Consider the following 13,422-nt stretch of genomic DNA (forward strand, 5'->3'; position numbering starts at 1 on the left):
TCGTCGGCTTTTCATCCCACCTACATACACTTTAAGTATAAATCATCAGATTTATAAAGTTTACTTCAAGTACTGTTAAATATCAAAATATCAATTTTAACGATTTGCCATAAAATGTGTATTAAATTGCGAATTTCAAAAATCGAAATTATTTGATATCAGAATGACATTCTTCGTATTCAGAATACAATTCGATATGTCTGATGTGCTCTAATGTCCCAAAATAAATACTGTCCAAACGCTCATACCCCAGCCCTTAATTCGCTCAGCAAAAATATCGTCAAATTTGTATTTTGTTCTGGTTTAAAACAAAATCACACACATTGTCTATGGAGCAGTGTAATACACATTAAATCATGCGTAACTCGCAAACGCAAAATCGGAATCAACTGAAATGTTGGGAATAAGCTTTTTTTGTGGATCTGTACTGAAAAATGTCATAAGAAGAGGATGCTAGGATCACAAAATACTTCTTAAATTTTTGTAACATTTATCGTATTGGCACCTACATAATTATACATGATATTACACAGCAGTAATCACCTGCATAAGTCCTCCAATTATGCTGATATTCAGATACTATAGGTCACAAAATATCTAAGTTCACTTTGCAAGATATGCAATAATCTCATCAACCAAGGCTTATCCTCAAATTAAATGACTTTCTTTCTACCTTACAGTGCCCCTGATTGGTTAATTACATGATATAATCATCCGAGTAACCAATCAAAATAGAGCTTTCAGATCTAATAACAATTTAAGCTGAATCCTGCAGCCCTACTGAATATTCATAGTATGCTTAAAGAAACAAAGGTGCCAAGAAGTGAGGTTACTTTGCTAAAATGTGGCATCAGGGAAGCTGATATTTCAGGATTGGAGTGGAATTTTGAAATTTGGAGGGAAATTTTGCTTCCCTATTTAAGGGCTGTGGCAGCAACGTTTGCACATTATTTTTTGTGGGACATGAGTGCACATCAGACATATCGAATTGTATTCTGAATACAAGGAATATCCTTCTGATATCAAATAATTTTGATTTTTTAATTGGTGATATAATACAAATTTTATGGGAAATTATTAAAAATTTACATTTTCTTTTATTTTTCATATTTTTAAAACAGTCCCTGAAATAAAGTTTATAAATCTAAAATACTTAGAGTGGCAGCAACGTTTTCACAGTATTTTTTGTGGCACATGAGAGCACATCAGACATATCGAATTGTATTCTGAATACAAGGAATATCCTTCTGATCAGGGTTGTAGCTACGCCGGGCACTGCCAGGCGGGGTCGCCCGGCACCCGGCACCAAAAACCCCGGCCGTAAGCGTGTGAGCTCCACGCGCTAGGCTTCGCAATAATTTGCCACCTGGCATAGAAATTGGCCTAGCTACAACCCTGCTTCTGATATCAAATAATTTTTAATTGGTGATATAATACAAATTTTATTTTTCAAATTTTTAAAACTCCCTGAAATTAAGTTTTATAAATCTAATAATATGTGTATACATACTTAGAGTGTATGTAGCTGGGAGGAAAAGCCGACGATCATTTGAAAATTTTGACCTAAATTTATTTGGTGGTTTGGGGAAAAATCCTATATGTTCAACACGAAAGGTCAATATTTTCAAATGATTGTTGGCTTTTCCTCCCAGCTACATACACTTTAAGTAAATATCATTAGATTTACAAATTTTACTTTGAGGACTGTTAAATGTCAATAATATCATTTTTTAATAATTTGCCATAAAATTTGCATTATATCACGAATTTCAAAAAATTTCAGAAGAGCATTCCTCGTATTATGGAATTTGATACGTCTGATGTGCTCTCATGTCCCAAAAAAATACTGTGTACATGTTGTGACCCCACCCCTTAAGAAATATATAAGAAATTATGGACAATTTTGTTTGGTATTTTGGAGTGAAATTGGTCTTCTCTTCCCAGGAAAGAAACATTTTGTTCAGCCCTGCTTGTCATCTTTAATCAGGTATGCCTCCGTTTGAAGTACCATTTGAAGAGATCAGATTCAAAAACGTGATATACATATATATATACACCATTTTCAAACTTTTTGCATTAAACCGACCAACATCTGACCTATGACACCTTACTTTAAAAAATCCAATGTATATTTTTGAAACTATGAACATAAACAGCACATATTTTCTTATTATGCTCTTTATTTTTGTAGACTTGCTTCAAGTCCTTGGGTGTCCTTAGTGAATGAAAACTACAGTCATGGAAGCTTTGCCGCATCTTTCAAAAATTCCTGTTTCTTTCCAAAAAATTTTTCAAAATAATTATTTACCATCTTAACTTTTACATTTTAAAAATCTATTTAACGTTTCACTTGCTAGTGCTAGGCCAGATAACGGACTCTCTTATCATACTTAGTACCTCTAGGCATACTGTGCACTGCAAGGGTAGTCTAGTCATGAAGGTCTCTACTACCTTCATGGTCTATACAGCAAAATGTCCAGGCATGCTTCCTCCCTTAAACTCATGAGCTGGCCATCAGTGACGGCCCATCACCCATCGTCCTACACAAAAAATTTGACCCGACTAAAAATCTGAGGGAGTCCATGAAACTACTAGTCTGTCAAGTCCATGGCATCACAGACCAATGGCATGAATAGAGAAAAAAGTAAGAATGAAGATTTGGTCAAGGCTATATTTTTGAAGAGTTTACATTTATATATTAAATCAAGAAAAATGAATATCGCCTTCTGCATCTGAAAACTCTTCATTTGCACTCTGCCTGACTATGCCTAGGAAGGTAAAAGCAGAGGGCTGACAGTAAATTTCGCTGATCCCTCCTTTTTTTTCTATGTAGATTTAACACACGATTCCCGCTGTTGTTTTGGTTCCACTTTAGCACCCCCTGGTACACGCATGGAGGTCGCCATTTGAGGTTTTAGCACCCCGGCTACCTTGACTACGCGTTCAGCATCGCGTATAGTTCGCGTTCCCAACTGTCAATCACCTCGAGCTTGACAACGATATCTGAATAGACTATCGCCAAGTCTTACGTGTAGGTGCGAACTTTAGGTTAATTTTCGTGATTGAAGCAGTATTTTTCTTGTATAAATCTTGGCCCGGATAGCGGGATTTGGTTGATTTAATGCATTTGATAAATTAAGTTCATGTATGCGCTAAAAAATATAATTAAAAGTATTAAAAAAGCTGTTCAACATTTGAAAAAAAATGCACTGTAGCAGGCTTGAAAAAGTCTAACCGTGGATGCAGCAAGCCGCAATTTTACCGGTAATTTTCATGACTTGAACGCGGAGCACGGACGCGATATAGCCGGTAGAAATCGCGGTAGTGTTCCAGGCCTACGCGATGGCAGGGTAATGGCGGCTTCCATACTTTGATTACTTTTATAATGAGCTGTCATATCCCAATTTGTTTTATCTCTGGTAAAAGCATGGGACTCTCATGGTCCCGTCACTGTTTGTACTCATAATCCTGTCACCTTGGATGACACAAATACTGAGTTTGATAGTTGGCATAGCACCTGAATTCATTTCCTAGTTTGTTAGTGTGACTTGGTATAAATAGACATACTGATGCATCTAATAACTCCTTGGCTTGTGTTTCCATTACAGCTCCTGAAATAAGACAGAAAATAATGACAACTTATGAAGCATTGTTAACAAACTGGGAAACTCAGGTGTTTCATTCTAAGTATTGCATTACACATGACACAAAATGTCAAACATCTAGCTCTTTTGTATACATGAATATACACTTGGTCCCCACCTCACACAGTGTCATCGCCCCGATATCTTCATGGCAGAAATCGCCATGGTAGGTTGAATCCACAGCCACGCATCGCCATTTTGTTCCGACCTTTGAGACGCATAATGAGCAGAGGGACATGACTAAGGCTACTGACAATAGCCTGGTAATTGACCTCTCTGTGTGTGAGTGAACATGTATACGCCTTTGAGGTCAATGGTCATCAACTTTTATACTGCCTCCACGGGAGTAAGTGCAGCTAGCCTACGCGCTGCGCTATAGCACTTCAGCACATATAAAATCAGAATATTTTTGTAAGTTTTTGAGTTCAAGACGCACGCTTCTTTCTCAAGATGCTAGCTAACGACTATCATATCCGTTGAACATATATATTTAAGTGCAAGGAACCAAATCTGGATTCTTTAGACTAAATCAACTACGGGAGATATTCATCATTTTCTACCCCGGTATCCAAAGATTTATCGTCTGAATATCAAATTGTGCATAGCACATTCACGTGTATCGATCCCGGGTATTTATTTTAGTATCTCTGCTGTACCAAGTAATTATTAGCCAGGTGATGTCGGTGTGCCTCAGTCTATTGCTGAATAAAATATTTTTACTTATTATAGCCATCTGTTTGCCCATCATAATTTATCATTAAAGCTGTTGAAAAAAGCATTGGAACTTGGAAGTACTAGTATATAGTTCAGATTTACAAATAAAGGACCGAAAGTTTTCACTCTGCAATTGAAGAGTACACAAAATGCATGAACGAGTAAATATGTGTGATTTGTGCGTTTGCTAAAGTAAACCCTGAACACATAAATGATTTGAACTCTTGGAACATAGGCTGTTACGCTACAAGTCTAGTTTTATGTTTTAGAAGGTCAAATTAGAATGGGCACTTTTATTCAAATGGCAGGCAAGCTTCAAATTCTAGCCAAGACACTGAATTAAAGGAAGACAGGGTCCTAATTAGATCGAATACAATTCTAAGGTACCTATGTGGTGCATTAGATTTTTCTATTCAACATTTAATATAACCAGGACCCTGACAGTGAGTTCAGAAGTATGTTACTGCGTGGAAGAGGCCATTGACCCTGTCATCGCGTATCAGGAACTACCGGTCACTTGAATGCGCCCTATACGCGTTATTGATCGCGCAGGACGCTTGTGCTGGCGACTCGTTCGTTAGCACCCGGCGACCCTCCGCGTTGCTGTTAGCACCCTATGGCAGCTCCCATACGCGTGATTTGCGGGATTTTATTTTCAGGCTCTGTAGCATGCAAATTTGGCTGGTCCGTTTTTTACAGTGGGGGACCTGATATAACCAGTAACCACTACATGACTCACCTGTGCATAAAATCACTTTCCCTTTCGTCAAGTACTTCACCGTCTCCGCTGTCTTTGCCAAACACTCCTCATTCAAAAATGGTGGATCAGCAACAACAACATCGTAGGACTGACTCTCTATCTCCTTTGGAAGCTCCAGGGGCTTATTATAGTCATAGAATACAAAGTCCTCCTTGTAGGTGGCAAACCGATGATCAAATTCAAAAACTGTAGCCTTACATGATGCTGGTTTCATTGTCTGTAGCTTTTGGTATAGTGTTGGGCAAGACACACATGCTATTCTGTGATGTAAGATAATGATATCATATCATTAAGGGCTGGGGTATGAACGTTTGGATTTTCGGTATTTATTTTGGGACATTAGAGCACATCAGACATATCGAATTGCATTCTGAATACGAAAAATGTCATTCTGATATCAAATAATTTTGATGTTTTGAAATTCGCAATTTAATACACATTTTATGGCAAATCATTAAAATTGATATTTTTGATATTTAACAGTACTTGAAGTAAACTTTATAAATCTGATGATTTATACTTAAAGTGTATGTAGGTGGGATGAAAAGTCGACGATCAATTGAAAATTTTGACCTTTTCAGTATTGAAGATAGGGATTTTTTTTCCCAAAACACCAAAAAAAATTAGGTCTTTTTGGGAAAAAAATCCATATCTTCAATATGAAAGGTCAAAATTTTCAATTGACCGTCGGCTTTTCCTCCCTGCTACATACACTTTAAGAATATATCATTAGATTTATATAGTTTACTTCGAGGACTGTTATATATCAAAATTTTGAAAAATATCAAATTTTTATAATTTGTCATAAAATTTGTATTATATTGTGATTTTAAAAATGAAAATTATTTGATATCAGAAAGACATGCTTCAGATTCAGAATGCAATTGATAGGTCTGAGGTGCTCTCATGTCCCACAAAAAATACTGTCGAAAACGCAATAAACGCTCATTTTAGATCCCTTAAGATGATTGTGATGTTTGTATCTGCTTATTGATAAAAAAAATTTTCATGAGGTAGTTAACTTAAGACTCTGATCTTTTTACAATATACTGAAAATTTAATTGGGGCTGTGTGATGCACAACAAAACGCTAGACATGGGCGTAGGTTATCATTGAAAACCCTTGGACATGGGTCCATGTTTTGAAAATGTGTCCCAAAATGGCAAAAATATGGTAGCTTTTTGTAAAATATCCTTACAAGTGGGTCCATGTTTAGAACAAATAGTAAAAGAGCAAAAGTTTCCAGTTTTTGAGTGAAAAAATTACCTCTAGAAATGAGGTATGGTTTTGCGAAAGCTCTGATGGCATACATTTGTACAAACCGCACACTTTATCCATAAATATTTCAATCAATTGGGCAAAAAATGGCTAAGGATATATTCTTGTTGAGTGAGTAGTTTTCTCATTTTGTCAGCATTCTTGAGCAGCTCATTCATATCCTGTATCCTTTCCAACAAAGTGTCTAGCAATGTGTACATGTATAGCCCTCATGAAAATGACACAGTGGGCAAGCATTGGGGCTTTGTCTTCCTATCTTGATCAATCTCTGTAACATGTACTCACCTTCCATTTTCTCCTGCTGCTGCCAAGACTTCTTTGGCTAACACTTCTGATGTCTGCTCATCATACCAGAACTGAGACAGTTGCTAACAAAACAAAAACAATCAAAATTTATATTATTATGTTTATGAATATTTTTATTTCCACCAAAGATATAATGTGATCAGTGAGGTCTTTAGGGGTAGGATTGGATGGGACAATACTGCCTTGATGCTGCACCTCCAATTAGATAAAAGCATTTTTCCTCCATACATTTTGAAATTTATAACCTTCTCTAATCCCTATGGACATTTTGACCTGTCAAATAAAATTTACCAAAGATCACCCTGAGTGTCAATACCCACCCAGCAAAGCGGGTCAGTTTGTTATTCAAAGATCAAGGTATAACCCACTGAGCACTACCTGCCGATCTAACATTGCCTCTGATTGGTCAATTACATGATATCTAAATACTTTAATCACCTATCAGAACTTTTTGCTGATTGGTCCAATTGAAAATGAAACTTCTTTTTGGCCAATCGGCAGGTAGTTCTCATGGGGTTAGTGAAGTATAACTGCCAGGATAAAGCCTCCTTACCCAGTCTTCTTGTATTATGCCAGTCTTAGATGCCTGCCCATCTTCCATGGCTTGTTGTTCTTCATTCACCTTCTCCGATTGCTCTGCATAGAATTCTTGCAGGGCTGCAAGAGCATGGGCTGATAACTGAGGTGCATCATCATCTGAGTCACTCATCGTGGTACAGTATGGAAAATTCTACAGTGTCCAGAAAATTTCAGAATTCTGTACTGGACAAAATGTGAGTTAATTGAGAAAACCCATCAGCAACGTAAGTTGTAAGGGGTATGCAATACCCTTACCATAAGTCGAGGCTAAATAAGCCTTACCTTAGCCTCAACTTGGCCTCGATATCTTTTGAGGCTAAAAATTAACCTCAACTTAGCCATCGAGGCTAAGAAATTAACCTTATCGGTGACAAGGCTAAGAAATTAACCTCGCCTTAGCCTGAAATGTTTTGAGGCTAAAAAATTAACCTCGTCTTGGCCTGCTTTAATTTTGAGGCTAAAATTAACCTCAACTTTATTGAGGCTATTATTAGCCTCAAAAATATGGTCACATGATAGGTCAGAGGTCACCAACTGTCAGGGAGCAGACTACTGTATGCTGCTCAGAATTGCCAATAATTTTGAAAAATTAACAGTTTAAAGGGTAGGCCTATTTTAGGCTTTTTTACTGGTGCCTAGTTCATGGGGAGCATGGCAACCATATCTCTGGAAGAAAAATCAGCTTTTCGTAAGTTTCAAAGTATGTATTTTATTGCTTCTTTTCATCAGGAAATATGGCCTTTTTGAGGTTGTCGAATTCAGCAGACATGCATGTATTGTAGTCTGCAGACATGTATACTGCAGTTTGATGCTGGCTGACCCTGGTGAAAACGTGTTACTGCACTGATGTTGTTAGGGTGTTATGTTAATTGATGTTTGGGGATGTTTGTACTTTAAATTGGGGTGGGTTATTTAGAGAGTTCAAATATGGTGAGTTAATGTTGTTGGGAAAGTTCAAATAATGAAATATGATAGGTTGTCATATTGGAAGTGTTATGTTAAGTTGGGATGAAGTGGTGTGCATGCAATATATGTCAATGTATTGGAGATGTTTCTACTTTGAAGTGGGGGGGGTCATCTGGAGAGTTCAAGTGTGGTGAGTTTTCACCTACACCCGATTTGAAAGAGTTATATGCGGGAGTTCTATTTGGTAAAAGTTGAGATGTGGACATGTGGTAGGGGATGTTTGTACTTTTAAGTGGGGATGGTCATTTTGAGAGTTCTTATGGTGAGTTGTCACCTTCAGCATATTAAAAGAGTTGTTTGGTGACATTGGGATATGGTGTACGTGTCATAAAGATAAACTCTTCCAATACGCTAAAGGTGACAACTCTACAAATTACCCCCTCCCCACTTCAAAATACAACTGTCCCGTAACATTGACAGCACACCATATCCCAACTTTACAAATAAAACTTTCCAATACTAGTATGCTCAAGGTGACAACTTGCACCATATTGGAACTCTTACCAAATGACAACTCACCATAGTTGGATTTTCCAATTGACAACTCACCATATTGGAACTCTCCAAATGCAACTCACCAAATAACCCTACCCCCACTTCATAACACCCCAAAATTATCAGTAACACTTATCACCTAGCTGGATCAATAAATAGCCCAACCGTCCCTGCATGCATGTAATGTTTAGCCTCGTAAAATAGCCTCAAATTATTAGCCTTGTCTTAGCTTAGCCTCTAAATATTGCGAGGCTTAACTAATTTAAATAATTAGGCTAATTTTCAGGCTAAGACGAGGCTAAGATAAGGCTAAGACGAGGCTAGTTATTTACTGAGGCTAATATTACGAGGCTAATTATTTGAGGCTAATTATTTGAGGCTTATCTAATTTGCATAATTAGGCTAATTTTCAGGCTAAGGTGAGGCTAAGGTAAGGCTAAGACGAGGCTAGTTATTTACTGAGGCTAATATTACGAGGCTAATAATGCGAGGCTAATGATTTGAGGCTAATGATTTGAGGCTAATTATTTGAGGCTTATCTAATTTGCATAATTAGGCTAATTTTCAGGCTAAGGTGAGGCTAAGGTAAGGCTAAGACGAGGCTAAGGATATGAGGCTATTCATGAGGCTTATTTTCTGAGGCTAAGTCGAGGCTTAGATAAGGCCTCGACCTTTGGTAAGGGTAACTATGTGTAAGAATTAATTGTAGGGGCAAAGATTTTTTGGCAAGCTGGGGCAGATGTGTTGGACACCTTTTTACACCCTAGAAAGGCATTTAAAAAAATTTCAAGTGCAAAATGTCCTGCTTGCTGCGCTCACATCACATGATATTACGACAATTTAAGGTTACCATTTTGGTTCCCATATATGAAGAGCTTTGTTTCAAAACCCCTTACATCCACTTTTGGGTGAAATTGCATTATTGACAAGACATTATCGTGTGGGTAAAAATACACATTTTGGTGGTTGTTTGACCTTCATACCACTTTCCCTTCCGGAGATATGGTATATTTCCCGTTTGGGAAATCTTGGGGAATTTCCGGAAATCTGAACATAAAATGAATATAGAATTGTTTTGTTTTAATATTTTGATGTATACTAGTAGCATGGAATGTTCTTTACCTATTAAAACCAAAGGGAACTGTTTTTGGGTCACTATTTTTGAAAAAAATCATTTTAATTAACAAAAGGTGTAGCTTCGGAAATACTCAAAAAATGCCAAAAGGCTCAAATATGATTGCAAAGGTGATTTCTAGAAAAGGGGTAAATTTGTTTTGTTGCAAAAGCCCTTATATCCACAAAAGGCGCGATATAAAATATATAATAAAATAAATAGGAAGGCTTCAAAATTGTACCAAACCTATTCTTTTAGTTTCTATTCATCAACACTTTATCCAAACCCAAATTGAATCAAATCGAACCAGTAATACTTGCACAATTAAAAAAAGCGTTTTTTCTCAAAAAGTTAAAATTGGATGTAAGGGGTTTTGCAACAAAGCTCTTCATATCTGGCATGTGTATATGGGGGCAAAGAGATTTTGTCAGTTGAAAGGACATGATTACACTTACAGTCACCTGTAAACTATTTAAATATATAAATTTCCATTTCTTTTTCTGGAGTCTGGACATGCCTTTAGAACTTAACACTAAAAATTACACTACTCACATCATTAAGCTCATGCAGATTAATTCGTTTACACATGTAGCAAATAGCCTATATCATCAAATTTGAATTTCGTTCTGGATACCAGAACGAAATTACAACAGTGGCCAGGGAGCAGTGTATAAATAGTACACATAATCATGGATAACTGGCAAACACAAAATTGGAATCAGCTGAAATTTTGGGAATAAGCTTTTTTCGTGGATATCTACTGAAAAATGTCATAAAGAGGATGCCAGGATCACGAATATTCTGAGTATAAAGACCCAACACTTGTGCTGACAGCCAATTTGGTCACTTATTCAAAATGTGACATGTACACCAGTTACAATCCCTGAAATAAATGGTCTACTTTTTTAGTGGGCCTCAATTCCAAAGCATAAAAATGCAATCCCCAACCCTTTCATGCTTTGGTTACCCTTTGGACAACTTTGATATGAAATTGGATCGGTTGAGCCCATATTTATTGGTCGAGCTATGAGTTTTAAAATATTGGACGAGACGTAGTCGAGTCCAATATTTTAAAACTCATAGCGAGACCAATAAATATTGGGCGTAAGCATCAATTTTATCATTATTATGTTTTGGATGCAATATTATCACAACTTGGATCCATCACAACATAATAATGTAAAAATCTGTGTCTGAAAATCACCGGTACAAACATCGATACTATACTTCTTCCGCATCGCTGTTTAGCCAGTAGCCATTGAGCGATAGTAGGATACGGGGACGTCCGGACGTAGGCTAAAATAGTTCTTTGACCTGTTCCTAGCCTGACGTCTCAATTCACTCAGTCTCGTTTCTGCTTACCAGACAGCAAATACTGTGTATTTGCTGTGTGGAACCAGACATAGTCTATAGATTACAAAAACCTCCTTTAATTTATCATATTAAAGAGACATAAACATGATACATGTTATGTACTATTAATGTTTTTGTAAGCAATGATGCTTCAGTAATTTAGTATACATATGTATACAGTTTGCATGAATTACATGCAGCATTTGAGAATTATATAACATTCTGCAGGATTTTATGGGTAGACAACCTATACTACAGTTGTGTCGCACCCATCTTGTCCTCTTGAACCTAGAGGGTCGAGTGCAGATATCAGAACCGGGGATGATTCCCCTTCTCTTTTCGAATAGCTCTGACACTTTAACGTGCACAGGGATGAATCCTCCTGAACACAGGACCAACGGCTTTACGTGACTTCCGAATCACGGACGAAGCACATACACTACCTATATCTGCACATGTTAAGCAGTGTATGGGGGCGAGAGAAAATTCTTCAATTAAATTCTGAAATTAAATTACTGAACCTAATTGAAGGATTCCCGACCACATAGGAACTTTTTGGGAGGGAAGAGAATTTTCACCTAAGGCAAGCCCAAGGCTCGAACCCTCGTCGATCGTATCTCCCGGCCGGCAGCGCAACGCCTTAACCGCTCGGCCATCTCGCCCTCTTGCTTACAAGAGCAAGACATAACTTAAGCTTACAAGTTAAACAGTTACACGTAAATTTTACTATCCCAGATAAGGCACTTGAAACTTGATTCTGAGTTTAGCGTCCGCCGCCCGCATTATGAATTTTGTGCCGCGTTTGAGATGTAAAATCTGAAAATAATTCATTATTTTGCAAATTACAACTAAAACAGAAAGAAAATTTATTCTGCAAAATTTTTAAACCCCTTTTTTTCTATTTGAACCCTTCGAAAACTATAGAAAGCCTTGAGAACTATTAGATGAATCCATCTAAATATTTTAGCATTAAAAATATACAGGTTTTTGACCCTTGCTCTAACCAATTATTTCAATTATACCTTTGGGATACCAGCTAGCTAGGGTAGACTAGAAGAGAAATCAACCTAGCCAAAATGTTTTTTACCAGATGGAAATTGTTGATGTTGTAAATAATTTAACTAAGAAAGAGCTAGTTTTGACAAATTGGTGCCAAAAATTTATTTCATAATGTTCTGCATGATTGTTATTTTTGTATTTAATGAGTCAATCCCCCCCAATTTCCCCCTATCCTCAAATGTATACGGAGAGGTTACATGTAGTACAAATTGGAGTGAAGAAGACTGGCATGGACATGGTATACTTCGGAATACATTTAGTTTCTTTTAAAACTTGAAAAACAAAAAGCAAGGTAATTATACTTGTATAAATGTTTATGTGTGTTTGTGACATTATATTGCGACTGGCGATACCCAATTTGAATGAACAAAAGCGCATAAGCATTGGTAAAAGGCCGCTGATAATGAAACCTTGAAAATAATGAATAATGAATAATGAAATAGTTGCCTCATTATGAGCTGAAAAAAATGGGATGCTAAACTCAACATCAAGTTTCAATAGCCTAAACAACATCATGATCCTCCGAAATTGCCCGAGTCATATTAACGGGCATAATTGTGCGGAAATTAATTTCGCACCATTTCTGCCCGTTGCAGTCGACACAGTCTGTAGCAAAACAGAAATAGCAACATTTGCAGATTTTGGTAAGCTTAAATTTTAAAAATTAGCTCCTTCTTGACTTGAGCTAAAAATATCATGAATATTAAATATCATGAATATCGAACGCAAAAGGAAAACTTACCAAAGAATATTAATATACATGTGGTATAAAACCAATTTCAATGACTTCGGTGTCTGATAGTGATACGCACTAGCCGCAGTCTGTGGCCCTCACGGACTTAGCGAGCGCATAGCGCGAGTAATCGAGCGCGTAGCGCGAGACGTTCAATCGAGCGCGTCAGCGCGAGGGCCACAGCAATTTCACAACTTTCTCCCTAGCTTTTGCTAGGGGAGGTTCCAAATCTGTTCAGCTCCTTTAGTACATTACTAAAGCACACAAATCTTTGTGTGTATATCTATGGACCTTGAAGTACATGGGAGCCAGCCAACTGATGCTAAATTGCAATAAGTGTGCCTGGATTAACCACCTGTGGTGTCAATCATGAGTGAAATCAGTGACCAATAGCCAATCACAGGCAAGAGCTGGACCATTT

At 37.2% G+C, this 13,422-nt stretch overlaps 1 protein-coding gene across 1 annotated transcript; it reads right to left on the minus strand.

Annotated features, from left to right (window-relative positions):
• Positions 1–3,120: 3,120 nt before the first annotated feature.
• LOC140144026 (EEF1A lysine methyltransferase 1-like) lies at positions 3,121–13,080 on the minus strand. Its single transcript, XM_072165854.1, has 5 exons — positions 13,011–13,080; positions 7,256–7,459; positions 6,682–6,764; positions 5,098–5,378; positions 3,121–3,611 (listed from the first exon to the last, which is right to left on the minus strand). The coding sequence occupies exons 2-5, from the start codon at positions 7,409–7,411 to the stop codon at positions 3,472–3,474; spliced, it is 660 nt and encodes a 219-aa protein (XP_072021955.1). The 5' UTR covers positions 7,412–7,459; positions 13,011–13,080; the 3' UTR covers positions 3,121–3,471.
• Between the last annotated feature and the right edge of the window lie 342 nt (positions 13,081–13,422).

Source organism: Amphiura filiformis, unplaced genomic scaffold, assembly GCF_039555335.1.
Source record: "Amphiura filiformis unplaced genomic scaffold, Afil_fr2py scaffold_37, whole genome shotgun sequence".
Taxonomy (NCBI): Eukaryota; Metazoa; Echinodermata; class Ophiuroidea; order Amphilepidida; family Amphiuridae; genus Amphiura; species Amphiura filiformis.

What these genes read in the sequence shown, in the direction of transcription:
- LOC140144026 (XM_072165854.1), bottom strand. Translation starts at nt 7,411, where the DNA reads ATGAGTGACTCAGATGATGATGCACCTCAGTTATCAGCCCATGCTCTT. An exon ending in GCAGCAGGAGAAAATGGAAG is followed by an intron (nt 5,379 to 6,681) that starts GTGAGTACATGT and finishes CTTACATCACAG; the next exon opens with AATAGCATGTGTGTCTTGCC. An exon ending in GAAAGTGATTTTATGCACAG is followed by an intron (nt 3,612 to 5,097) that starts GTGAGTCATGTA and finishes GTCTTATTTCAG; the next exon opens with GAGCTGTAATGGAAACACAA.